We start from the raw sequence: 27,014 nt of genomic DNA, 5'->3' as shown, positions 1-27,014 counted from the left end.
TTTCTTCCTCTTTTCTTTTACTACAAAAATTAAATCCGGCGCCGTATTCCGTGACCACTTTCTCACTGATTGTCTCTATGATCTCATTCCCCTGCAGTCATTCCCACATGTTTTTGTCTCACGAGTGAAAGTTGTTTGGCCACACTCTTCATATGTTTTTCTTTTCTTCACAAATGGCAGCAGGAGTTGTGCAGCATAATTTAAAAAACAAACGAAGAAGGGACGACAACAGAGGGAATGACAGCTAAAGGGAAAAATTTAGCGTATGCAATTATTAATTGGTATTTTGAGAGCCGAGATTATTGGGAAGAGAAGTTTACACGGTGGACCAAACTATATGTGTTGACTTTTGAAGACATTGTGGTTGTGCACCGCAATTCGTTTCACTAAGGTTTTTCATATATGTTTGTTGTGTGACTGTGTGCGGAAGTGGTAGAGAAATTATTGAGTGCTCGGCACGTTACTTTTTCTAACAGTCCGAAGCAACTGTTTCTCTTTTTCTTTTTTATCATTATTATTAAGTTATGTTATATTTGTACCACTTTTTATTATTTGTACCTTCCTGCTCATCTTTTTTTTCCTACCAACGGAGAAAAAGAAATTTTCTTCCGAGGGGGCTTTACTGCCAAAGTGCGTAGGTCAATACAACAACGAAATCAACTGAAATGACTAGTTGCATGCGGGTGTAAACACGGAGTATATTTCAAATATATCATTTCTTGCTTTCCTTCTTTCTTCTTTCCCCTTTCCCCTTCTCATTTCTATAACAATAATAATAATTATTTTCTTCTGAAGCGCATAACCCCGCAAAGCAACGGGGGCGTTTATAGATATACGTGACGGATTGCGTGGTGGTTGGGGGAGTGAAGGGTGTTTAAACACCTTTTCGAAATCCCTCCTCCCTTTTTTGTCACCTCATCGCCTTTAGACATGTGGCGGATTTCTAATTTATGGCGGCGTCCGCAGCTCACAACTCTTCCGAAGGATCCTTCGCTTTTTTTTGGTGTTGGGAGGCCGCGTACACCAGAGCAGGTGGAGCGGTATCACGCAATGAAAAATACCACCATTGAAAGTGCTTTTCCCCATCTTGCAGCCTGTTGGGTGGGTCCATCGTGGGGAACCGTCATGTTAACTCCACATCACGTGGCCCCGACATGTGTAAAGTCGGCGGTGTGGCGTTGCAGCCAGTGCCTTCAGGAGTTTGAGATGAGTATTGCGAGATTTATTGACCAGCATGGGACGTGTCCATTGTGCGGAAAAGAGCAGCGGCGGATCAGTTCAACTAGAAATGAAGGTCCGGAAAGAATTAATGGCAAGATGAGCGAGGGAGATAACACAGATGTGGGGATAACAACTTCACCAACGGATGCTACAAATGAGGAGGATCTGGAGCTGGAGGATGTGAACAGTTTGAGAGCACCACGAATGACTCACACAAATTATAAAAGTGTTCTGCACAGCAACCCCGAGTGGGAGGGACGTAACATTCTTCCCATGCTTGCACAAAGATGGGAGCTAGTTGCTGAGGAACTACTTCATCCGGCTGACACGGAGGAGCAGGAATCACTTCTGGTTTCACCAAAGATAGATGGAATTCGCTGTTTAATTGGTTACAATAAATCCCAAAAGAAATTGCAGTTTTTTTCGCGGAGTGGGATTCTTCTTGAGTGTTGCCATGGTTTGGTGCCACACGCTATGCCGCTGTTCAAGGCAGATCCATCTTTGTTGTTAGATGGGGAGCTGTTTGCTCCACACTGCGGTTTCGAGAGGCTTAGTGGGCTTGTGCGCCGTTTGGAAAAGTTTACGACACAAACAACGCGGAGGAAACAGGCGAAACTCCTAGAATATTTTGCATTTGACATCATGGCTTCAGATCAGCTCTCATCGCCGGACGCCCCTTTTAGCGAACGCTACCGTTTACTGAAGGAACTCATACCTCACAGTGGCGCAGATCGTGTTTTTGATACGATGAAACCAAACGGAAGGCGAAACCATCAGCTTGAAAAGGAGGAATTGTCGAGCAGGAAAAAGATACCAAAACTCTACCACGTCCCCGCCACACTTGTGAGTCCAGATGAGGTGGAGAGTGTATTGGAGAAGGCGTGTTCGCAAGGTTATGAAGGGGTAATCATTCGTAGACCAAAGTTTCCTTACGAACATGGCAAACGAAGTCTCGGTCTTCTTAAGTATAAGTACATGCATGATGCGGAGTACCGCATTGTCGACTTTCTTCCGGGCAATGGCAAGTTTGAGGGTGGTCTCGGCGCGTTTGTGTGTGAAACATCAACTGGGATTCGCTTCAATGCAACACCAAAGACTACAACAAAGCGGCGGTTGGAACTATGGGCCGAAAGAGACCGTCTACTAGGTAAGTATTTAACAGTTCAGTATCAGGAACTTTCGTCACAGGATGTGCCGCGGTTTCCGATAGCCAAATGCGTTCGGGGTGAGTCCGAAAAGGACTGGCTCTAAACCACATGAGATGCGAAATCGGTGCGATGGCTGCCATCTCTTGATGGAGAAGAGGGAAAAGGAAATAATACATTACGTACTGTTCCGTTTGGGGGCGGTTCCTCATGGGAAAATCCACATATCCGTCTTTACGTACGCTCTTGTTTAAGCACGCACAGCCGATTGCATATTCCCTCGAGGAGAGAGGGTAACAAGAGCAAAATCGTTAAGTACTCGAGGAGGCTTCCAGTAATTGTCATCCTCAACAACCAGGGCGATAGTCGAAGTCACTTCGGCTTAGCAGAATTAACCCGCACCGGATTCCTCCGATCGGTTGCAGTAACCGCCGTCATTTGTGTCGACTCTACTCAGCGTTCTCTTAGTTTCGTTCCCTCCTGATTTACCCGCACCAAAGCGAACAACTGCCGCAGTTGTCTTTACAGCAGCGACCGTTATAGCGTACCCAACCGCATTTGTCGTGACTTGTTCGCTCAATCTTTAGCTTCTTTTACGCTTTCGTCGTGTTGACGATTGTGTTCAGTATCTCATTGACCATGAATATGATGAGCGGCAACAAGAAAAGGGTGGACGATGGGGGGGGGAAATGATGTCGGTGGTTTCTACTTTTGTATATGTTGACTCGTTTGTAGTGTGATTACTCGTACCTTCCCCTCATTTTTCATTGATCCTGTGACATTTCCAGTCAACACGCGTTCTCCCTCTCTCGTAGCTGGCGAATTGGCTTACTTTCGAACATTGTTATTCATATGTATTTTTTCTTAAATGCCTTATAGTGGGTGAAGCTTATATGTTGTCTGCTCCACGACGCCGTCACTTGGTAGCAGGTTTTAGGCTTTCTGCCCTCGGCGGCGCTTGCGGCTCGCATTGTTCTGGCACATACTCGTATAGGTTTATCAGATGCTCCATATCAGGCAGTCGCTGCGCACAGATTATGGGAAGAAATCCCATTTGTGTTTCGTCCCGGAGCATTGCGTACAAAACTGACGCTTCTTCTTTTGAGAGGGAAGTTATTCAGTCCCAACAGGCTATTTGCCTTGTATACTACAGGCCAGATAGCAGTGGCTGCAACGCTTATTTGGCTCACACGGAGCGTCTGGTTGATCGACTGAACGAGCAGGCATGTGGGGGTAAGAATGGAGAGGGTACAGAAGCATCAATGCAGCGGGCATGGTTGAAACTTTGCACAATTAACGCCGACGAGAACCGGAACCTCGCGTCCGCTTTTTCTGTTGAGCGTGCCAAGTTGCCCATTACGTACTTCATTATGCAGGGCACAATAATTGACAAGGTCACTGGCCAGGTGACTGAGACTCGACTCGAAGGCATCTTGCGCAAGTTTTTGGACCATTATCAACAGCAGTTGAACGTTGACTTGATGGGAGGTTCCCCTAACAAACAAAACCCTTTACCGGCTGCGGCAGGCGCAGACCTTCTTCACGGTGCTTCTACTCAATACCTTCAGAACCAAATTATGGCGGCGCTTCTCGGTACCGAGTGCATTCGACTTCCGGAGGAAAGCGAGAAACTGGACGGTCTACGCAAAACCATTCAACAAGCCAAGAAAAAGGCCTTCGATGAGCTGCAGGAGCTTCGCAGGGAACTTGGCGTGGATGTGCGGCGACTTGGAGAAGCTGAAATGATGGAGCGGTATTACAAATCTTCACAATATAGCGCTACTGCGGTATTATCGGGGCTGGAGGCATTGTTTTTGGCGCGTGTTCACGCAACGATTGGCAACATATCGGCAGAAAATGTCCTCTTCGCAGTAAAGGCTATTCAGCGAGACTTTGAACCTGCATTGGGTGACAACACTGTTAAGCGGCTCATATCGTTGTGTGAGGCGTTGGTTCTTCGTGCTGAGCTGCACTTGGAGCGGAAATTGGAAAGTGAAAGCGGTGGCGAGGCGCATGTTGCAAAGCTTCTTCGTTGGATTGACGAATTGGTAGACGCCCGCTTAGTACCGGAGCGGTATCCCAGTTCAGAAGTTGAGGAAATGTTTAACCTACTGAAGTTATACATTCCACAGGCACGGCGGGCACAGGGTTCGAATAAAGAGGAATGCCTCAGTGCCAAGCGTGTCCGTCAGGTTAAAACATGTCTACTGGGTGTGTTGCAACTGTTTCACGATGATCCAAAAAGTCAAGAGGCCCGGTTGCGCCTCTCCTCTCTTCTGTACTGAAGTATTACAGCGAGTACATGGCTGGTGTTTTGTTGTGCTTCTTCGCTAAGCAGCAAAAGCGTTACTTGTTCGTTGGCAAGTGTGAGCTGAAACACGTTGCTAATTATTGTCCCCACTGCTGAGAGAGGACGTAGCAACGGTTGTTTGGGCGTCTCTTATTAACACTTCCTGTTCCGTTGAATGTTGTTTGTTTGCTGCCGTGACTGTAATGGTCGGAGGGTGTTTCTGTGTAACTTAACGATGGAGCGGGCGGAAGGGCGGGCACCACATGACACGAAGCATTTCTTTTTCTTTGGGAAGGGGAAAGGGAATTGTACAGCTATTTTAAAGTTTTTTCTCCGCTAATTTTGACTTCGTGTCAACACACTTTCTCTTCTTGCTCTATTATTTGCATATATGTTGCTTAGGGGAACCGTTTTTTTTTTTTTTCACGACAGTGAAGGGGAGACAATCTGAGTCGTTTGTTACTGAAGTAAGGCGCAGGAGTAAACATAAGGTGAAGGAAAGAAGGTGGAGCGAAGAAGTAATAACTCGTAACGGCAGCAGGAACACAGGAAATAGCTTACACCAAGTCGAAGATGGCACCATTTAGCGGGAAACAAAAGAAGAAGCAGCTGCAAGAGAAACGCCAGCGGAAGAAGGAACAACAAAATACGGAGAGTGAAAGCAAAAAACGTGATGAACATGGTGCAACTGAGGAGTGTAATACACAAAAATATCGTCAGGAGGGCTCGAGTGGTGCTGAACACAACAGTGACAGCCAACATGAGAAAGAGGAGTACAAATACGGTGCGGATCGCGTTGGCATACGCAGTGTGTTTCTTAAGGAAACTGCAGAGGAGGTTGCGGAGCGGAAGAAACTCTCCTACGAGCGTTTGGCCAACCGCCATTTTATGGGACCGGAGGGAATACCTTTCGGTACGTGGTTTAATATGCCGGGTCCAACCAAAGCCGCTATTATCCCCCTTTCTGTTGAAATCCCAACACGTGGCTGGTCGGTGGACCGAGTGCCTATGTCTAAACCCAACGCGAGCGACTCAATGAGTGATTGTAACAACAGTAGCAACACAGATGACGTTGTGGATGAAGTAGGTGATGTCCTTCGCGACGGCCCACATGTGGACGCTCGTGAACAGGCTCGCTTCAAGGAATATGTTCGGGCTCTGGACAATTATTCGCTCCCTGGAGAAATGCAGAAGCTACAGGTGAGTTCCTATGAGCGCAATATCGATGTTTGGAGGCAACTATGGCGCACGGTTGAGCTGAGCGATGTTGTTATCATTGTTACCGATGCTCGCTATCCCGTTGTGCACCTACCGCTCTCACTTCTGCATTACATTGTCCGGGAGTGCAGGAAGGCTTGTGTCGTTGTACTCAACAAAGCTGACCTCGTGCCCCCTCAAACACTAAATAAATGGAGTGAATTCCTCCAATCATACTTTCTGACCATGGGTGTTGTAGCAGCGAGCGACGAAGAAGCGACAGACACGGGTATCGTTCGTGAGATTCCTCTTGTCCCTTTTACGGCCCTTCCATCGGAGGAAACCGCAATTGGAACCGACACGGCATGTGACGCAATGAAGCGGCGAAAGAAGAAAAACCGACGTAATAAGTTGTACGAGCAACTACGGACGGGGAAGCTTCAAGTTTGCACAGATGATAGCAGTGACGACGGTGAAGAAGACGATGGCGATGACCTTGAAAAGGAGATTAGCAGGTTGGTTCCGGCTGCTGTGGCTAAGGGTATTGTGAAGGGTGGTGACGATGAGTCGTATGCGGAGACAGACAACTTTAGAGGCATGCGAAAGGCGGAGCGGGAGCTTCAACGTGACAGACGAGATCACAAAGAGCTGCAAATTGTGTCAAACATGATTTCTTCGCTACTGCAACAATGCCGTGACATCGGCCTTTCGCGGCGAAGTGCGGGAAGTGGAAATACAAGTGTTACTGTTCACAAATGTGACAGGGAAAGGGGCAACGAAGAGGATGAGGAGGACGAATACATACGGATTGGTTTTGTCGGACATCCAAATGTTGGAAAGTCAAGTCTGCTCAACTGCATTCGCGGAACGAAGGTGGTTTCAGTGTCATCTACAGCAGGTCACACCAAACACCTGCAAACGATCCCTATTCCATCGGAAAATGTAGTGCTTATTGACTCTCCAGGTCTCGCCTTTCCCGTCTTTGGTCTCCCACGTCCCTTACAGGCCGTTTTTGGTACGCACCAAATAGCTCAAACCCGTGACCCTCAAAGCGGCGTGGCGTATTTGGCAACTCATCTGCACCTCGAACGTTTATACGGTTTATCCAGAAGCGATTATTACGACGATGATGATGATGATGAGAAAAGCAGTAGGAGACACGGTCCATGCGGTGCACCAAATGTGTGGTCCCCCTATGAGTTGTGTGAGAGTTACGCACGAAAAAAGGGTTACTTCGTGAAGCGTGGAAAAGGAACGCTTGATGTTCATCGTGGGGCGATTGAGTTGTTGCAAGAGGCATATGAAGGTCGCTTGGTTTTGTTTCTTTCACCACCTGAATTGTCGTGGCTACAGAGTAGTGAGTTTAACAATGAGGTCCGTCCGTATCTGCTACTTCGAGTAATGCCATTGGCCAGTTCAGTGTAACAAATGGCAATGACAGCGCATGAGGCTTGAAAGCAAAATAGGAAGATTCGTGTGCCCGAAGGAGCTCATCGTCTTTTTTTTTTTTTAAAGCCGCGTTCTCTGTCAGAAGCGATTTGTATTACAAGCAGGCGTGCCGTCAAGCACTCGGGATGTCATTTGGTTGTATTGGCTGTCATATCTCAATACGCCTGAAAGTTGTGATTGTGTGCTTGTAGTTACTACAGATGGGGAAAACACGCATTTGCATTAGACTTTCAAATGCCTCACCCCATTCTCACGTTTTCATCCCTTGCAGAAGCGATCCTAATCAAATTGACGACAGAATAAAGCGTACGCGTATAAGGTTAAAACACTATCAGTGATTGTGAAACACTGAAAGGTGAAGGAAGAAATGTAATGGACCACGGGAGAAACTTTTTGTCATCCGTGCTTTCGGCTACATGCAAATACACACATAAATATTTGTATATAATGGTTTATACTTGTGGAAGGGATAAAAGGAAATAGCAGGAGTTGGGGTTCCGGAATGGTTATCGTTCACCACTTGTGAGGGTTGTGTTATCACGTTGATTGTTTTTCCAGGCATGAAGAGGTGTATATTCTCGTTTGGAACCGAAATATACAAGTGCTGTCCTTCCTTACGTGGCATTGATGGAAATGCATGCCCAACCATATCTCGCATTTTGACGTACCAAGTGAGAGATAACTTTATGGGGGGGGGGGCGGCGAGTGAAGTGAGGCAGCTGTCGGCAGGAAAAAAAAAAAGAAAACTCAAAATGGAGGCGCGTGTGTGTGCTTGTGAATAGCGCTGGCGGGAGCGGAGGGACAAAAATTGTCGCGAATACGAATACATATATGCCTGTTTCTGTACCTGTGGGTAAGTGGAACGTAATAGTTAAAACCAAGGTTTCTCTTAATAGTGAACAGGCACCCATGCTGTTAGTATTCTCCTTCATTCTCTCATTCGCGTTTCTTAAGGTAATACGGGTCAACAGATAAGAAGGTAATGGAAAAGTACGAATTTCCCGAGGACTACGTGAATCCACGTAATATCCCGCGCATTGCGTACATACCGGACGTTGCTGCTTACGTCAGCAATGGCGGTGGCGCTGACACGGTCATCAGTAACTTACTGATGGAGTCTTCAAAATACGAGCACATGGAAAAGCGCCTTGTGAGCAGCCTTGCCAATCTTGATTACAAAATACCGACTATTAAGAAAACCCTAAACTCACTGGAGTTTCTGCAGAAGCAGCTAGAGGAGGCAGAGCAACAGGAGGAAGACGGGAAAAGGGCCGGTATTCGCTCTTATTACTGTCTTACGGATTCTGTCTTCGGTGAAGCCATTGTAAGGCCACAGAAGACTGTTCATTTGTGGATGGGTGCCAAAGTGATGGTTGAGTACACCTTCGAAGAAGCATCAGCGTTACTTAAGAAGAACCTCAGCAACGCGGAGGTCAATATGCGTAATACCAAAGAGGACCTTGCGTGGCTGCAGGAACAAATAACCAACCTGCAGATCAATATTTCACGGGTGTACAACTACGACCTGAAGAACAAACGGGCGAAAGATAACAAGAAGGAAACCTCAGAGAAATAATGTGAGTGGCGTTGTGGTGAGGATTGTGACGAGAGGGGACGCTTTAAAACAAGGTGAGGGACACAAAGTTTTGGGTTTTCTCACTGTGGCCGAATGCAGGTTAAATGAAAGAGGTAACTGTAAGTGAGAAGAGTGGAGGGAATATAAAATATATTGAGAATCAGGTGGATGGACACATTAAACAGGGACATACAGGGTGATTTTTTTTAAAACCCTTTTTCGAAGCGATGCATAGAATCCCCTCTCTTTTTCTCATACTGTTCCTCCTATATGCACCTGCAGAAGTGTGTCTGGTCGCTTCACTATGATGATAGACTAAACTACTGAAGTTTTGAAATGAGCCCTCGTCCACAAGTCGCCCTGCCTCTACTCTTTTCTTTTTCTTTAAAAATCTCATCAGAGTGCTTCATCGATGTGCTGTGCCCCATCACATCAAACTTCCCTCAAAATACGCGCACGCTCGACTCAATAGTTACTCTGTATCCCTCTTCTTTCGCAGAGCTGATAATATTCTTGTTGCCTTTCTGTTTTGTAGCATGGGGTGTCACCGCACCGGTTAGTAACTGGATCGTTCATTGCTTATAGTTCAGCTGATATGTTTGTACTGCACCGGGGCTTTAGGCGGCATGCAATAATTCGAGTTTCATTTGCTTCTGGGTACTTGCACACCTTTGGGATGCAACAGAGGAGATGTTGTGATGTGCGGGGCGTAATCTCTTTGCTAAGGCGCCAGCATATGAGACAACAGAACCCCCATAATACGAAGGTTGTGTCCTCCGATATTTGTGATGAGGGGAACGACGAGGGATTCGATTGCCAAACAACCTTGGAGACATCACAACTAATTGCCTGCTGTGAGAACATGTGTCAAGAGAATAAATTACTGGATTTATCGGCTGACGAGAGGGTGGGGGCAACACAATTACTGATATCAGCTTTGGCGAAGGTAAACAAGAGGGGTTTCGACAGTGTAAGACGGCATCGAGAAGGTGCGTCTAATGGCCCGTGTGAAACGAAAGAAAAAGGTGAAATTAAGGCGAAAACATCTCTGGAGGGTGTTGTCCTATGGGATTTGGCATTACGACTGTTTTTGAATCTTCCCTCATCAGAGGGGGGAGTGAGTCTTACTGCTAAGCAACAGATCGATTTATGTGGGAGTCTTTTGCAGTGCCTTATTCACTTTGGGGCGCCGCAGAATGTGGTCAAGGCTGCTTATCAAACGCTTCATACTTCGCTTATGCCGCCTTCCTCAACCTCATCTGAAAATTTTCCTGAAGAGGTTGTAAGAAGGTCATCGCATCTGCATGTGTCATATGCGCGTTATCTTCTTAAATGTGCCTCGGGCGGAGGCACCGGCGAGTGTGATCTCTCTTTGCACAAAGATGCATTTCGGATTCTTTTGCTGGATTGTCCTGAAAGAGGATTACCACTAGGATCTGACGGTTATTTGATGATACTTGAGATATTACGCCGCATCACCACGGGGGAAGTGCCTTCGCTCAAAATAGAGCCCCAGGAAGAAAATGGATGCCACGACGGTGTCAACGATATGTTATGGTCGGAGTTTGATCCTGCACATCATATTAGTGATATACTCGCCGCTGGTCGGGCTTGCTGTTTACGTGTGGTACAGTGCCACGGGCCCATTGGTACAGCGCAGGAAGCGTTCTGCCGCTTTATATCAGTGGGTATGCAACTTCAAGCCGTGCATCTCAATCCTTTCCTTCGAAGTAGGCATTCCATTGCCTCCATTGTAGCACCTGAAGGGTTTTGTGTGAAATTCAATCCCCAGCTCTACATACAATTTCTGAACGGGATTAGTGACATGCTCCAATCTGAATTAACGCGTAGAAGCGCAATTTCTCATGTACTGGAGGGGCCCTGCATACTTTCACAGCGGCAGCGGCTCGCTGGTACTGCTCAGGACGTAAAAACCTCTCATGTGTGTGTCTGGTTGGTTAGACACATATTAAGGCGACAGCGCGATCTTCAGAAAAAGGCAACAGGTCCGAAGGGTGGGGTAGAAAAGGATAAGTTTTTTATGTGTACAAACTCCAATGATGTTTGTAAAAGTAACTATAAGGATTCCTGTGGTGACGATTCATTACAGATATGGAAGGAAGGGACGGAGGCTGCGCTTCGATGCCTACGGCATTTGCTTCTGCGGCTGCCAGAAGGGCGTAGTGGTCATCGTAAACGCCAACGAAATAGGGATCAGGTGAATGTGAGACAAGAAGTGTTTTGCTTGTTGTTTGAGGGTGTTCTCGATGGCTTGTTCTATACGGCAACCGCCGAAGGGGAAATTACAGGGGAAACTGGAACTGGCATCCCTCCTGTTATGGTCATTTTCACCCAGTCGTATAATCAATGGGATTGGAGGTATCCATCCGTGTCTATCTTTGTTGAGTGTTTGTACACCTGGGGTATGCATGATATGGTGAAGGATGTGTTCAGCCATATATACCGTTATGCTGAAAGTCGTTGGAACATTGATGAACAAAAGCAGCTCACTGATGAGGAGATTAATAGTGAGGATTGCGGAGTCACCACTCGCTGGAAGGGATACTCACTTCCTTTACGTACTTGCGAAATGATCATTGAATCGTCATGCAAAAACGATGACCCCGCCACAGCCGCGCTTGCTGTTGCTTATATGCTCCGTCAACTGCTTTCACTTAAAGCTGTTGAGCACAACATGTGCTCTTCCAGAAATGAGGGGTGTGAGGAGACGGATGGGGTCAACACTGATGTGTGTGAAGTGGAGAGCCGTTGCGTGGAAGAATGGACTCGGATGATCAAAGAAGAAATTATCCCACAAATCGATGAAGTGTTCCGCAGAACGGGCGTCGACACTAATAAGCAGTGGCTTACTGACCTAACTGATGCGAAAAATGCAGTGGGATCGACTTTACGTTAGTCCTCTCCTCCTTTTTTTACAGTTTCTTAACGCCCATAATATATATATATATGTTATCACATATGCAGTACCCGGTTGTTTTCATTTTCTGCGAGCGGGTTGTTTACTCTTAACGAATTGTTACAGCTATCATTTACGCACGTCCACGTTTATGTATATGTGTATATTAGTTTTGGTTTGTGTGCTCGCGCCTTTTGCCTTCTTTTAATGAAAACTATCGTTTGGGCCTGTTGTTTTTTTTTTCCTTACCTCACAAACATCAGTTTGTTCACTGAAGGATGCTGTGAAGTAGCGAAGATCGAGGTATATTGGAGGTACGCAGTAAGTTACTTTTCGTAGCGAAAGCAATCAAAAGTACAACAGCAAGATCGGCATTAGATGCGCAAATATGAAATATAGTGTAAGTTGAAAAAGGGTCCTTCTGTCGCTGTGACCTGACCCATGACAAGGCGCATCAAATTTGGATCAGTGTGGCGCCTCTTCAGTGTTTTATCCAACTAATTTTTATTGTGTGCCGCAGCGAAGGCGGGAACTGAGTTTGCGACAAATGTTTAAAAGTTGCGTAAGTGTCATGGCGCAATGCAGAAATAACCAGCAGTGATGAGAGGGGGGAAATAACGACGATACAGATGAGAGAAATTAAAGGTAATGTCTCACATTCTTCTCTTAGTGTTAAAACACTTTCCAAAAATGGGGGAAAATAACAGGGAAGAAACTAACAGTAGGAGGATTAAAAGAACAAAAAAAAAAGAAAAAACAGCTCGGGTAACCGATTTGGTGTAAGTTGGTGCCATCGTCTCATTATTTCCCTCTATTTCTTGTACTGGTGACATTGTTGCCGCCGTTACACCCGTGGCTTGAGAAAGGACGGTAGAATGAACAAATGCTTTATTGAATTCTACTTTGTGGATGCGCGTAACTTCTATATATCATCTTGTTAAGAACTGAGTTTCTCCAGCTCTCACCCAACTGGGAGGAAGCATCACGAACTTTTTTCTTTTTTGAGTTGTTTGCAGCAGCAGGAGAACGGATTTTTTTTTTATTTTTTGATCAGAAAGGCTATCGGATTTAGCGAGTAAGATTAAGAGGAGGCGTGTGTATACTACTAATAATGGGTGGCGGTGGAAGCATACCGCGGAAAAAAGCAACCAGCGCCAGGCAAGTTTCCACGGACCGCAGTGTTCGGCGACTTCAAACGAAGCGACGTGTTGGTGAACCTCGCTTTAATGGAATTGGATATGTTACCATCCCATTATGTATTCAGGAGGATTTACCACCGCCACCGGAAGACGACGACGCGCCGGACGATTCAACGAGAAAATTCGCGTGGTTTGTAGAGGATCTTGACATGCCCGGTGAATGGGAACTGTACCCACCTGATGCCTGTGAGAGGCTCGATGAGGCCCGGCGCTCCAATATGACGGAATGTCTCGTTGTCGTGAAAAAACGTATGTGTACCGTCAATTTGGTTAAAATGGAGCACTTGTGTGCAGGAAGTAATGCCCGCCCGCGTCAAGTCAAGCGAGTGGAGGTTGAAGTATCCAACGGCACTACAACGTACCAGGAAAAGCGTAAGGTGCCCAATGATCCCTTTGCGGAAGACTCGCCACGTGAAACACCCTCACCCATGGAATTGTTCGAATCTGAAGAGAATGCCGTCCACGATGTAGGGAGTGCCACCACCACCAAGGCAGAACCAGAGAAGGTACCGAACCTGGTGCGTTCTATTTTAACAGAAAAGACAACTTCGTATGCCATGTCTCTCACCAGCAATGGTACAACGGTGTTTTCTGGCACGAAGGCACAAATGTTGCGGTGGGATCTGAAAACGGCCGAGGTTACTGCAGAATTCGATGTACAAGATAGTGTTGTCTTATCTAATGCGCTTTCGCACGACGAAAGGCACGTGGTGGCTGGGCGCTCCGACTGTACAGCGTCAATGCACAGCGTTGACGGATCCACGAGTTGCGTATTCTCCGGGCACCAACGAAAAGTGTATGGTGTGGACTTTCTTTTAGGCGATGACCGTGTCGCGACGGCGTCTATGGACTGTACGGTCCGTATATGGGATGCATCTACCAGCACATGCGTACAAACCATTGGGTGTAGCGCCGCCTCCGTGTTTACGGTTGTGACATCTGATCTAAACAACCACTTCGCCCTTTCTGCGGGGGATGATAACATAATTTACGCTCATGATCTCCGCAGCGGCGGCGACTGTGTCATAGATCGGTTCATTGATCATGCATCTACTGTGTGGTGCTGCGCCCTCCGTAATGATGAGCAAGTATTCGCTTCCTGCGGGATAGACGGTGTCATACGTGTTTGGGACATTAGGAACTCATCATCTCCAACGCTGCTGCTGCGGCACCACGAAAAACCAGTTCATATGGTTAAGTTTACTCCCAGAGGTCGAGCTATACTTTCATGTGGACGGGATGATAACATGCGACTCACAGATGCCATGACTGGAGAGCCGCTTTGGCGAGCCGTGGCGCACCGAAGGTTTGTTTATCGCATTGCCTTTAGCAAGGAAAAGAAATTTATTTTGTCCTCTGGTGGTGATCACCGGGTAAATGTATGGAATTATGATTACATTGACAGAATGTAAAAGTAACCTTCTTTCATACAACGCTTATTGTCATCTTCTGCTTCACATAGAGGAAGCTGGGGAGGGGGGGGGGAAGACGAAAACAGTGAAAGAAATTTTGGACGGATGACGGCATAGAGTTTATAGAAGCATGCACAAATTGAAAGATATGTGCGTGTTTGTTTTTCCCTTTTCGGTGTCTTTGTTCTACATTGTTTCTAACCCTTCTACGCATAGGTATCCAAATCTAAAGTAGCTTCTTATATATACACGATTGGTTGCCACTCACCCAACGCTACGTTAGCCGAAACTTTGCACATAAAAGAAAAAGGTGAGTTACGCACAACAAACATTGTGAAAGAGGCTGAAGAAGTGGCGCGAGTGGGTAAAACATCAACAGCGGTCGGGCAGTACAAAAGGTAAGCGGACGAAGTTTTTTTTTTATGGGCGTGTGTTATGTGATTAACACGAAGGAAATGTTTGGTGTCCCTCTTCAGGATCATCATTTCCTCGTGTTTAATTATCCTGTTATTAAATCATTATTTATTTATTTATTTATCTTTGTCCACCTCTTCTCGCTGTCTCTTTTCTAATTATGTTTCACTTTCTGTCGTGCGCTTCGTTGCTACGCAGGAACTTACACCCATTTCCCTCCTTTTTTGTTTGTTTCGGTGTGTCCGCAAAAAATAAAAAAAACGTGTAACCTTCACTGCAGTGGTGTGCAAATAACTTTGCTGAAGAAGGAATAATACAGCGTATAAGAAACCAATTTACGAGCGCATAAGAAAAATGCCGGCAACAAAATATTGAGCTTTACCGTTTATATGACTCAGGTTGGGAGGATGTGTAAAAAGTAAAAAATGAGACGTGAGCTTCATTTCCTTTCCCCGAGTCCTCGCAAACAGATAAGGTCACTTGCAAGGAGGAATTAGTACGGATGGATGATATTACCAACACTTGCTTTGTTGCTCTTATCAGAAACTTTCTTTTTACAACTAAAAAACGATTCGGTGGAGGAAGGTGGTGATGGAACTAAATTTCCACGCTCCGACTCAAGTCTGTACGTTATTTATTTATTTATTTTGTATTTCCCTTTAACTACTTTCTAATTTTCCTTTCTCTACACATTGGGGAGAGGAATCAAGGGAGAGAAGCAAAAGAGGCAACACTATGTCGTCCGCAGATCCCAAAACCGATGTGCCGCATGGCTTCCGGTTGATTCCAATGCTGTTTTACGAATATTTTGCCGGTTCGGCCTTCAACGTCGATGTGCTGAAGGCAATCTTCAGATCGATTGGTACAGCTGGTAGTAACTGTGGTAAGGGGCTGGGATTGTTTTCTCGCACTGTGAATATAGTGATTGCGCAACTATCCCAACGTGTGGTGGAATGGTGTGTGGTAGCCTATTTCACTAGCAGTAACTCCTTACTTCTTCACCGTGCCGCAGTGCTTCACTGCACTTTCCCCTACGTTCAGCATTACCGTTTCACTAATTGCTGGATCACTCACTTTCCTTGCAGCGTGGCAAAGATTTTTGTTCCGTCGTTCCTGTGGAACTGGGTGAGGAATACAATAGTCGGCCTGCCTTCCTTGGGAGATGACGGTACCGATGGTGTTAACGACTACGGTGAATCTATTTCCTTTTACAACAGTAGTTACGCATCATCTACACCGACGGCTGTCGTAGCCAGTAGCCTGGTCAGTGAGATCACTGAGCACATCATTCAGCAAATAGCTTGGGCGGTGTTGTTTTACAGGTCACGCGATGAGAAGGATGCGCTGTGGCCGATGGTTAAACGGTACTTGTCTACCACAGTTGAATCGCTTACGCATTCAGTGCTTATTGTGTGCGCACGCAGTGTTGGGGCCTGGTTTGGTGGGCGGGTATCTCGTAACCCCAGCTCTGGATGTATTTTCTGGTGTGAACGAACACTGCTTCTGCTTTTAGGACCGGCCATTGGCAAATCGGGTCGCAGGTTGGGGGTTAAGTTGCTCCAAGAATTGGAGAGATTTCATCCAACAACTGAGGCGGAGGCACGGGCCGATGACGCCAGATCCAACGCCGAATCTTCAGCACATGATGGTGAAGATGATTGGAATACTGGCAGTTTCTTTTACCCCACCACCTTGTCAACTGTTGACTATTATGAAGTGCTTGGAGTGGAGCGCACAGCGAGCCTTGAAGACATTAAGCGGGCGTACCGCGCTGCAGCACTTCAGAATCACCCCGATCATGCGCCAAAGGAGGCGGAAGCTCAGAATGCGGCACAGGAACGTATGGCAGTAATAAACCAGGCATACGAAACGTTAGGGACGGACAGTAAGCGTAGGAAATATGATCAGGCATGTGCCAATATTCAAATTCCGGGGGTATTTAGTCGTTTCAACGATTTCCCGTTGTCAACGCACGACGGTAGTACCGTGTTGGTTGCGGTGGCATCTTTGGTTGTAAAATCATTTGTTGCGTACGCGCAGTATTACTCTTCCTTTCTTGAGTTAACGGGTCTTGGAAAAGGACCATTGCGGTATGTTGGTTTTCTGTAAGTAAGATGGTTGTACCCGAATCCACGCAAACAACAACAAAAGTTGTGTGGAAAAAAAAAAGGGGCATCAGTTATATTGAGAATTGCACGAAAAAAATTATAAATATATATATATATATATTTATATGAATGTGACACTTCGATTTTTTTTAAAAAAATGCAGTTACTAGGCTTTTTATTTGCGTTTCGGGTCCTCTCCCTCCCCCCCCCCGCCCGCCTTTATTGGGTTTGCTACGGTTGCAGCAGGTACATCCGTTGGGACGGCAACCTATTCGGTGTATGAAGGGAGGAAGGAAGGAAAAAAAAGAAGTAAAAAAAAAGGGGGTACGCGGAAGTGGGGGAAAGTCGTGGGGAAGGAAACAAGTTGTGTCCGCACACGCGCAAAAAAAATTATATAGGGAAAGAAAATAAGAAAAGTAGAAAAAGGTAAAGGTGATATCGTCGAAGTGTGACATCAATACGTACGTGTAACGTTGGATTGTTATTTTATGTGGATGCGTTTGTTAACCTATGAAATGCTGTCTCAGCACGTGTTCAAGGTTTAGCGTTTAAATACTTTGTTGGAATGATGACTAGAATTGAGGAGGTGGAAAGAGAAGGGAAACCAAAAAAGAAATGTCGCTGCCATTGGCCGCTTCTATCTCTGTCTCTGTCTCTTTCTCCGTCTTTGTGGGGTTGATTCATCTTCCCCCTCCCCCCCCCCCCCCGCCCCAAAACACACACGTGTTGAACCACCTGCTCCTGCTGAGCAGTGTTGGTTATTCCCATGCCTTCATGTAAAACCGACAAGTACACATATGCAAAAGGTTTTCTCCAAAATTGTCTGTACATTTGTCCCTTCATTCACATGTTTCGTCTCCAAATGCTCCTCAGCTTCTTCCTCCATTTGTGTTGTGAAAGCCTGCGAGGAAAAGAAAATTGAGCGGTTATGCCCGATAACAATAACAATAGTAGTAGTAATAATTCCGAGATTTTAACACGGAACGAGTACCCCACACCTGCTCCGCCAGCTTTTTTTAACGCCTCCCCTGTCCTCACCCTACCAGTGACTCTTCAGAAGGTAACCGAGTTTGATCCGGCAAAACAAGAAAACCTGTCACCCCACACACTGCCGGATGGAAGTGAATATTATGGTGACATGCTGCTCGACAAACCACACGGTCTTGGAATTGTTATCTTCAAGGATACTTCATCCATATATGGCAGCGGGGACCGGTATGGGGGGCGTTGGGCTAACGGCGCTTTTCATGGAGAGGGTGTACTTAATACAACCCGTTTTACATATGAGGGTGAGTTCAACAGTGGCAGGATGTGCGGTCGCGGAAAAATAACTTATAAGCGCAGGCCGGGAGAAGTATCCAAACGCGGTGTTGTTCCTGTTTCACAGTACGAACTCACCCACCCACCAAAGGAGTATGAAGGGGATTTTCATCACACTTATCACCGGCACGGACGTGGTATTTTGCGATACGCTAACGGAGACGTTTACAAGGGGGAGTTCAATTCGAATTCTCGTCACGGACGTGGGCGCCTTGAGTGTGCGAGTGGCGAGGTGTACGACGGTGAATGGTTGAAGGATGAGCGGCATGGAGGCGGAAAGGTTAGTTATGTGGATGGTGGGGAGTTTAAGGGGATGTTGGTGCGCGGTAAGCGTGACGGTGAAGGCTGCATGCGTTACCCCAATGGAGATGAATACTTTGGCAACTTCAGTAACGATAAGATCGAGGGGCGCGGCACTATGCGCTACAAGAATGGTGACATATACGAAGGAATGTGGAAAGGTGGACTACGCCATGGTGAAGGTAAGTCAACCTTGCATAAACTTGGTGCGATTGTAGAGGGAGACTTTGTGCAAGGTCTCATACACGGCAAAGGTGTGGTGAAGTACCCGGGTGTGTCCACGTTTGTGGGCGTTTTCGAAAACGGGGAGCGGAAGCACGGAACAATGTTTTGGCACCGGGTGCCCGCCGACGGTGGAATATGCTACCAGGGAGAGTGGGTTGGTGAGATGCGGCAGGGGCGCGGCCTCGTTTGGTACGAAAACGGTGATTTCTTCTTTGGTTCGTTCGTGAAAAACATGCGTCACGGGGGCGGAAATTTACGGTATGCCGATGGCTCGGAGTATAGCGGTAATTTTGTTAACGACGTCCGGGAGGGTGAGGGAATCCTTCAACGAAAGAACGGCTCCATTCAGGCGGGAATCTGGCGCAACGACGTTCTTGTCGATGGCTACGATGGTGAATGGGATGGTGTCAGTTTCAATGGTGTTGGAAGTTTAGTCTTCCGCAACTTGCTGGCGCATAAGGGTAAGGGTAGTAAAGGTGGTGGCATTCCCGGTAGTTTGCCGGCAGGTGGTAACTCTGGTAAGAGTGGAGATGGAGCCCCTTCTGGGGATGTCACTACATCTCCTTTGTTGGAGCACTTTGGCGTATTTTGCCAGGGCGTGCGTCATGGGCCCGGAGTCCTGCGGTTGTGTGGTCACGTCCTGATAGGCAACTGGATAAATGACACACTTTCGTGCGACTCCGGCTCGTGGGAGTTCCCATCCGGTGATTTATACGTGGGGAGCTTCAAAGACGGTTTTCGCAATGGACCTGGTGGTCGTATGTGGTTCACAGACGGTTCATACTTTTCTGGTGACTGGCGCTTGGATTCTCCTATTGGTGTTGGGCTCTACCACGCCGTCAGCACGAAAAATGTCACCAACCCTGCCGAGGAATGTTTGGCTACAGCCAATACGGCACACCAGGTTGAGTCACAGAAGGAGGAGCAGAGGGATGGCTCGAACACATTGATGTCCCTCTTCACGAGCTTCTTTCGCAACGAACCTTTAAAGGGGGAAAAGGAATGTGAAGTTCTGACCACTGTTTGCCATGAGCATTATCTGCTTCGTGGTGAATGGAGGCCGACCGTCGTTCCCTATTCGTCATGCCAGTTACTTGTGGCTCAATGTGCAGCAGCTGCCATTAGTGCCCCAGACGTCACTGCCGTAGTCGCAAAGGTAAAGAAGAAAAAGCAGAACGATGTAGTTATTGGGAAACCACCTGTAACGATGTGTCTTGGACTGCAAGAGGGCAGTGGGGTTGTCCTATTTAACTCCGGAGTCTGTATGCGTGCCGATTGGGTGCAGAGCCACCCAAAACTCGTTTTCCCTCATCGAGCTAATGCTCCGTACCACGGGGAAATTCTAAAGCAGAACGCCGAAAAAAATATTAGTGAAGCACCTCTCTCAGAAAGCGGTACTGGCAAAGTCTGCGCCGTGTGCGAGAAACCCTTCACATTTTTTCGTAAGGAACTAAAATGTGCTATTTGTGATCGGGTTTGCTGCAACTCCTGTTACAACACTTTGGACCTGCGCGATCACCCGAAGCTGGAGGCTTTGATGCGACAGTGTAAGGCAACGCCTATTGGCGACAGTGAAGCAGAAGCACCTGCTGTAGTTAACTCTCCATCGCAGTTACAGGCATGTACAACTTGTATTAGTACGTTGCAACTCGAAGCCCAATTCATCACACTTTGGCTTCCCATGCGGTATTGTAACTGTGCCTCACAGGAGGGTGAAGAAACGGGTGCTGTTGGTGGTGGTGAAGATGAAGATGGGAAAACTCCAGTTCCAAGCACACCAGAAGGCAAGGAAGAAAGTGTGAATCCAGATTTGTGGTGCACTACCGGCACGGAGCAGGGGACCTGTGACCCACGGGCACAAACGAAGGAGGATGAGTATATTATTTATGAGGGTTACATTTCCTCCGCCATCCCACACATTTTCGGTTCCCTTTGGTGGGGAAAAAATGAATACTACCTAGGAGGGTTCAAGGAGGGTCGAAGGCATGGTTTCGGTACGCAGATTCTTTGGAACGGTGAAACCTACACTGGGGGGTTTGCAGATGACAAGTGGCACGGTGAAGGTGCGTACAGCTGCTCGGATGGTACTGCTTACGCCGGTACGTGGGAGAACGGAGCCCTCAAGACAATCAAATATCATGGAGAGTTGGACTCCAAGGGTCGTCAACATGGCCGTGGACAGTCATACGGTTGTGGTAAAGATGGAAAGTCTCGCTACAATGGTGAGTGGAAACATGGTGTGTGGCACGGTTCAGGGATTTTACAGGACGATGACGGATTTTTGTACAGCGGTGAGTTCACGTCGGGTCGTATCGAAGGCATGGGGAAATTGCTTCTTGGAGGTAGCGTCTATTATGGTAACTTCGTCGCCGGTAAACAACATGGTCATGGGTTTGAGTTATTTTCAGGTGAATGTGCAGTTGTGGGTGAATGGCGTAATGGTGTTTTATGTGGTTCTGTGGCAATTCATGATGCAGCCACGGAATCTGTGTATGAAACTACATATGCCAACGGAAACGAGCGGGACGACTGCTTCATGTTACCTGTAATGGTGAACGACGACAAGGCATCGCACTGTTCTCTCTGCAGTGCTACATTTACCTTTTTCATTCGGCGTCATCATTGTCGTCTTTGTGGTGAGGTTTTTTGCGATGCTTGCTCACAGTCGCGTGCCTCTATGCCCCCACATTTCAAAATGGACGGACAGCAGCGCGTGTGTGATCGCTGCTTCCAGAGGTTGAAGTGCGGCCGCATGCTTGCAATAAGGCGCTACGGCAGAAATCGAGAAGTGTATGCCGGCTGCTGGTCACAGGGTCAGTGGGTATCACGTGGTTTATTCCGCCGTGCAGATGGGTCTGTTATCGTTACAAACATGGCCGGTAGACCCATTTTGGATTGTGACCCCTCGACAGATGGGATGGGAAAGGGGCCTTCTTTTGCATTACACGGGTGTGCGGCTTTACCACCTGTTGACGAACTACGGAAGTTGCCCGCATCTCCAGACGCTGAAGTTGAGGCGTTTAAACTTTGGTGGGAAGTAACGTCAACTGTTATTGGTCTCGCTGTTCCACTGAATACAGAGCCTATCGAAAGTTTCACCCTTCCACGCCCGCCACATATCAGGGCACCAAACCTGTTTTCAATGCTGGATGGTGGGAACGACAATGCAGCTGCTGTCCGAGCGGCGAACTTCAGACCTGCCATTCCTCCACCCCCACCGCCATTCCCTGCGCTGGATGATTTCAAGAAAAAGACTGAAGTGAAATCAGCGCCTCCACAAAAGCCAGTTATCACAGAGACAAGTGTCTTTTCCCGCATTGTAGATAGATGTGCGGAAAGGCTTCCCTTGGGTTCCCCTCCTCTGGGTGATGATGATGACTCAACAGAGAGCGTAGTTCCTTCACGTTACACTCGCAAAGATTTGCTGCCTCCTGTGCCTGCGTGTCCACCCTCTGGTATGGACGACCGCATTGTATGGAGTGACTGGGCAATACGACGAGTTCCAAAGTATGGTGGCATCGCTGCCCTTTCGGGGACTGGCAGTTCAACACGTCTGCCGGAAGAACTTAATCACGTGCCCTTCGCATGTTCCTTCGTTCCCCCTGTTGTTCCCGATGCTGACCGGGTTGTGTTGGGCACTGAGCGACGTTGGCGGCCCGAACCATTTAAGTGTCCACAAGAGTTCACAATAGATGAAGCTCCCAATCTAGAAGTGATTGTGCAGCAACGGGACCGGCTGTTTGGCCGTAAGCCAGCTAGTAGTGAAAGTTGAGTGGCGTAAGTTGATTTCTTTCACATTGGGGTGGTTTATGGGATGTTTGCTTTGTGGTGCTTGTGTTTTACTTTACCTTCTTTTTTCCTTTTTTTTTTTTGCTACCGTTGCCGCCTGCTCACCTTCTTCGCCGCACGGTATCCATGACTTGTGTGGCTGTTTGCCTTTTGGTATTATATATATTTTTTACTTGTTGGCCATGTACGAACACGCACATACATATATTTATATACGTGCGTAGTTTTGAGACTAGCCGCTTGCCTCACTCATTGTTTCTACTTTGCAAGGAGCATCTGTACAGTCATTTTTGTGTATGGTTGATTGTCGTCAACTCGTATCCCTCCAGTGGAGTCCACTTGTTACTTTTGCGAAATCAACCCCTTTTCCTTCCTGTTTCCTTCCTATTTCATTCGTTCTTTGCGGATCTGTTATGTTCCTGTTTTTGGTCGTCCTCTCCCTAGGCCAAGTTCCCAGTCTTTTATTCCTTTGCGTACTCAATTAGACGTGTTCATTCCTGTAGAAGTTGGAAACTTATAGTAAGAACGGTAACGCCCACACCCGCTGCTCGAGTGGGGTCGAGTACATAATTAAATAATTAAATACCCCTACATCTCGTTTTAATTTTAACACAAGAAGCGTTTAATATAATTGCCTGGTCGTTCAGGTTTAGCAGTGCAGAGGTTCAACGCTTAACCCATGTCTTTGCCTGACGGAGGAAACCCCGAATCACCCAACGAGCTCAGCACTGATTCAGAAAAGGAGGCGTTTTCACAAAATCCATCCACGGCTGGGCGTTCAGCGGATGATGAGCCGTTTCGGATGGAAGTCACCCGTGAGACGTTGGATGTTATGTTGCGCGCGAAGAGTTCATGTAGAGCCGGTTTCTCAATGGTTGACTGGGGTGGAATATTGCAGAGCATATGGAGGAAGATGAAACGGGAGACTAATGAAAAAAAGTTACCGTACCTTAGTATAAGTGAAATCAGGAGACACAACACACCTGATGATCTATGGATAGTTATAGGTTCCGTGGTGTATGACTGCACAAAGTTTCAGCATTTTCACCCGGGAGGGGAGCGGATGCTTCAGCTTTGTGGTGGGAGAGACGCAACGGAGCTATTCAACTATTACCATCGATGGGTATCATGTGAAAGCATGCTTCAACCCTTTGCTGTGGGTTTAGTTAAACCTGAGGATGAGGAGAGGGGAGAAAGGGAGAAAGAAAAAGAAAAAGGCCCCGGCTAAGGGAAGTAATATGTTGTGTGTTGTGGGTACGTTCCATTAGTGAGGTGGTGACTTACATCGACTCTAATTCCTTTCCCCATTCTTTTTTTTTTTGTACTGAAATCTGGATACTTTAATAGTTTTCTTTTTTGTTTCCAGTTTTCACCCCTATCGTGGATAGCTACCACGGGATTACGTAGTACTGAACCAGTTGTCTCATTTTTTTTTTCGAATGTTGCGCGCACATTTTGAGTATTCATTGCACTCCGGGTCCGTTGAGGCACAATAAATGTGAACCCTTACATGAAGGCACCATTAGTTACACGAGGCTAATGGCTTTTTTCACATGTTTAAAAGGGGCACGAAGGTGTATAAACTTTCTTTTTTTTTTCTTCTTTGGTTTGGTTGGACTGTATTTTTGTCATTTTCGTTATCATACTGTCTCCTATCAATTTCTTTTATTCGTTTAGGATTTCTATTTTATTTTATTTTTGTTATTGTTTGAAGTTTACTTCCTCATTTGCGACCACGAGACATATAGAATCGGTGCTACGTAATCACACACACACACACATACAAGCATGCGTACATGCATCCTTTCGCATTCTTTTTTCTTTGTCTTAAATGCACTGAGCTTCTACATGAGAGAAACAAAGCAGCAAAAAGGAAAAAAGAGGCGGCTGAAACGCTCCTTTTGTATGATCCGATGGAAAAAAAAGGGGTAAGTAAGTAAGTAAGATAAGCTTCCGCGGTTTTCCCTTTTTTTTTTCCTTCCTCCCCTCCCTCTAATTTGTGTTGCTCATTTTCGTCCTCTTTGCTATCTGCTGAGCATGTTGTTTACGGATTTTTTTTTCTTGTTTTCACTTGTGTTGAGTTTATATTTCCCTGCCTCAACGACACCTCTGCACATTTTGTCTCCGTTGCATTGCTTTGGGACGTGTGGCGTTGGAAATGTAACTGGTTTGTATGTTTACACACATATTTATGAATATATATAAAAACATATATATATATATATATATGTTTTTATTTATATCTGCCGGTTCATACGGTGGTGAATGTAACTCCCCTACGCGTATTTTAATGCGTTTGATTTCACGGCGTTTACAATAATGTGACGAGAGGAGGAAAAGGAGCGAGGAAAAGAGGGCGGTTTTGGTGGTGGTGAATGCGAAAACGTTTTGAGTTAATATTGTTTTTTTTTATTATGTTTTATTATTATCATTGTTGCTTGTGTGAATTTCGGATCGAGTTGTTTTTTTTTTGTTTTTTCACTCCTGTGCGACGTTCTCTCTCTCTCTTTTTTCCACCCTTTAACCTGTAGAGAATATGTTCGGTTATTACCGTTACAAATGTTGTTACTATTATAACTAGTATTGTTTTTTTGTTTTTTTGTTTAATTTCTTTTTGTTTTTGTCTTTTCGACACGAGCACCACATGTTTGTAAATAACGCACTCACGTGCCCACAAAAAGATTTTTTTTTGCCTGGTTTTCCACAATATTTTCCTTCCTTCTCATGTTTGATTAATTTATGTCCCGCGCCAGTTTCCATGTAGCCTGTTGTTTTTCTTTTGGCACCACCTTCCACCTCCTACTTCGTTTCCTTCCACCACATTCTACTCGATACGGTACATGTTCCTCCTTTAATAAATAAATATAAATAAATATATAAATATATAAATATATGTCAATTTGTTTAGTTTTAACATGATTTGCTAACATTGCATCCGTGTTGAAAAGAAAGGGGGAAAAAAGAACTTTACCCGTGATTGTGGGGCAAACACCGCTGCACATGTCAGTCATGTGTGTGTTTGTGTGCGTGGGTGTCTACGGGAAGGAGCACTTGTTTTGCAAACGTTGGTTTGTCACTTTATTCCTTACCTTTTTCCTTCTTGTCTTCTCCGAATCCTCTTTTTTTTTTTTTGTTCGTTCGTTGATGTATTGAAAGGGTTACGATGGGAAGCGGATGTTCAACCGAAAGCTCAACGGATGTGCGTTGCAGTTTCGTTGGATTAATGGATGAAAAAAAGGAATCCTGGAGGGGGCGACTTCTTGGAGACATTGGAAAGGATCCCACAGGTGTCACGCGAGACTTCCCCAGAACGCAAGTATATGTGGCAGCCCCAAACAGAAATAATTACTATCGGGAAAAGCAGGACCATGTGAGTGTATTGGTGCTGAAAGATAAGGAAGACGAAAGCAAGTATTTTTCGGACAGAAATGAGCGCGTTCGCGAATCCCTGGAGTTACTTGTAGAGTTGTGTGGGGAAGACTCAAGCGTCATAAAGTCTGAATGGGAAAAGCAGCAAAAAGACATCCCTGACTCATCATCGCTTCTCATGACTGTGCTGCTTGAAAGTGGCATGATGCGTGCCACTGAAGCAAATACCGAAAATGGTGGCGCGGGCGGCGAGACGGATGCGGTCACAAATATCCAAAACGGCGGTGGCGGATATGCACCCAAATACACAGTTCACAGCAAAGCGTTGCGCTTGATGCAATACATGGTGCAGTCTGTTGCTTTCTTTTCAACACAGCATGTTACTGATGCGCTCCGTTTCTCATGGTGCAAACATATGCAAGATGTTTCATGGGCAGTTTATGTCTATACCGAGGGAGGTGCGTGTGGAAAGGAGAGAAACAGCAGTGATGAAATTTTAGTTTTGCGACATATGCACACTCTCCGTCACTACGTTGGGCAGAGTGAGCGAAGCACGCATCCCCGTTTTGAGGTTGATTGGGCTTGTACGTTTCATATAGATCTTAAACGTCTTCTCGATGCTAACAACACTGCGGCGAAGGAAGCCACATTCGCCCCTGAAGGGGAAGTGCAGCGTATAGATGGTGAGTTACTTGCGGCTCGAATCGAGTCACCCAACCGTAAACTTTGTCGCATTACCTCTACGTGGAAAAAGCGCAGAAGTGAGCTTGAGGGGCGGCTCATGGAATGTTTCGGTGTTGAACTTACAAAAGTTGATGTGCTTGATGAAAATGGGCCGCTCTCTGCTTTGAACAGTGGCGGGTAGCGGAGTTGGATGAAGGTGGTGATGATTGCACAGGCACAAGTGCTGCCGCTTAGTGACTTTGGGGAATCATTTAAATACGCACACGGGGAAGGTAGAAGGGAAGAATGACCACATCGTAATAACATTGCGCTATCTTCTATTTGCTCGTTTATTTTATTGCTTACGGGTCTCGGTTTCAATATTTAATATCGTTAACCTCTTAAAGAGGGGGAAATGGT

The 27,014-nt window shown here is 46.3% G+C and overlaps 10 protein-coding genes across 10 annotated transcripts, besides 9 other annotated features; all 10 read left to right on the top strand.

Moving 5' to 3' along the window:
* Positions 1-5,130: part of a sequence feature (sequence corresponds to BAC RPCI93-29K4) that runs on past the window's edge.
* Positions 931-2,472, top strand: Tb927.7.600 (DNA ligase, putative; the record flags this gene model as incomplete). The annotated part of the gene is made up of 1 exon (XM_840591.1): positions 931-2,472. The coding sequence occupies one exon, from the start codon at positions 931-933 to the stop codon at positions 2,470-2,472; it is 1,542 nt and encodes a 513-aa protein (XP_845684.1).
* Positions 3,260-4,651, top strand: Tb927.7.590 (hypothetical protein, conserved; the record flags this gene model as incomplete). The annotated part of the gene is made up of 1 exon (XM_840590.1): positions 3,260-4,651. The coding sequence occupies one exon, from the start codon at positions 3,260-3,262 to the stop codon at positions 4,649-4,651; it is 1,392 nt and encodes a 463-aa protein (XP_845683.1).
* Positions 5,131-27,014: part of a sequence feature (sequence corresponds to BAC RPCI93-8P12) that runs on past the window's edge.
* Positions 5,230-7,278, top strand: Tb927.7.580 (GTP-binding protein, putative; the record flags this gene model as incomplete). The annotated part of the gene is made up of 1 exon (XM_840589.1): positions 5,230-7,278. The coding sequence occupies one exon, from the start codon at positions 5,230-5,232 to the stop codon at positions 7,276-7,278; it is 2,049 nt and encodes a 682-aa protein (XP_845682.1).
* Positions 8,285-8,878, top strand: Tb927.7.570 (prefoldin, putative; the record flags this gene model as incomplete). Its single annotated transcript, XM_840588.1, has 1 exon — positions 8,285-8,878. The coding sequence occupies one exon, from the start codon at positions 8,285-8,287 to the stop codon at positions 8,876-8,878; it is 594 nt and encodes a 197-aa protein (XP_845681.1).
* On the top strand, positions 9,474-11,795 carry Tb927.7.560 (hypothetical protein, conserved; the record flags this gene model as incomplete). Its single annotated transcript, XM_840587.1, has 1 exon — positions 9,474-11,795. One exon carries the CDS (start codon positions 9,474-9,476, stop codon positions 11,793-11,795), a length of 2,322 nt encoding a protein of 773 aa, XP_845680.1.
* Tb927.7.550 (hypothetical protein, conserved) lies at positions 12,907-14,406 on the top strand (the record flags this gene model as incomplete). Its single annotated transcript, XM_840586.1, has 1 exon — positions 12,907-14,406. One exon carries the CDS (start codon positions 12,907-12,909, stop codon positions 14,404-14,406), a length of 1,500 nt encoding a protein of 499 aa, XP_845679.1.
* Positions 14,925-14,944: a microsatellite.
* Positions 15,556-16,929, top strand: Tb927.7.540 (chaperone protein DNAJ, putative; the record flags this gene model as incomplete). Its single annotated transcript, XM_840585.1, has 1 exon — positions 15,556-16,929. One exon carries the CDS (start codon positions 15,556-15,558, stop codon positions 16,927-16,929), a length of 1,374 nt encoding a protein of 457 aa, XP_845678.1.
* Positions 17,027-17,055: a microsatellite.
* Positions 17,565-17,599: a microsatellite.
* Positions 17,857-22,545, top strand: Tb927.7.530 (hypothetical protein, conserved; the record flags this gene model as incomplete). The annotated part of the gene is made up of 1 exon (XM_840584.1): positions 17,857-22,545. One exon carries the CDS (start codon positions 17,857-17,859, stop codon positions 22,543-22,545), a length of 4,689 nt encoding a protein of 1,562 aa, XP_845677.1.
* Tb927.7.520 (hypothetical protein, conserved) lies at positions 23,242-23,790 on the top strand (the record flags this gene model as incomplete). Its single annotated transcript, XM_840583.1, has 1 exon — positions 23,242-23,790. The coding sequence occupies one exon, from the start codon at positions 23,242-23,244 to the stop codon at positions 23,788-23,790; it is 549 nt and encodes a 182-aa protein (XP_845676.1).
* Positions 24,748-24,805: a microsatellite.
* Positions 24,956-24,991: a sequence feature (AT_rich).
* Positions 25,146-25,191: a sequence feature (A-rich).
* Positions 25,416-25,453: a microsatellite.
* Tb927.7.510 (hypothetical protein, conserved) lies at positions 25,726-26,796 on the top strand (the record flags this gene model as incomplete). The annotated part of the gene is made up of 1 exon (XM_840582.1): positions 25,726-26,796. The coding sequence occupies one exon, from the start codon at positions 25,726-25,728 to the stop codon at positions 26,794-26,796; it is 1,071 nt and encodes a 356-aa protein (XP_845675.1).

The sequence above is a fragment of the Trypanosoma brucei genome, chromosome 7, assembly GCF_000002445.2.
Source record: "Trypanosoma brucei brucei TREU927 chromosome 7, complete sequence".
In the NCBI taxonomy this organism is placed as follows: domain Eukaryota; phylum Euglenozoa; class Kinetoplastea; order Trypanosomatida; family Trypanosomatidae; genus Trypanosoma; species Trypanosoma brucei.
The sequence above is the reverse complement of the archived record's forward strand: the minus strand, read 5'-3'. Positions and strand labels throughout refer to the sequence as shown.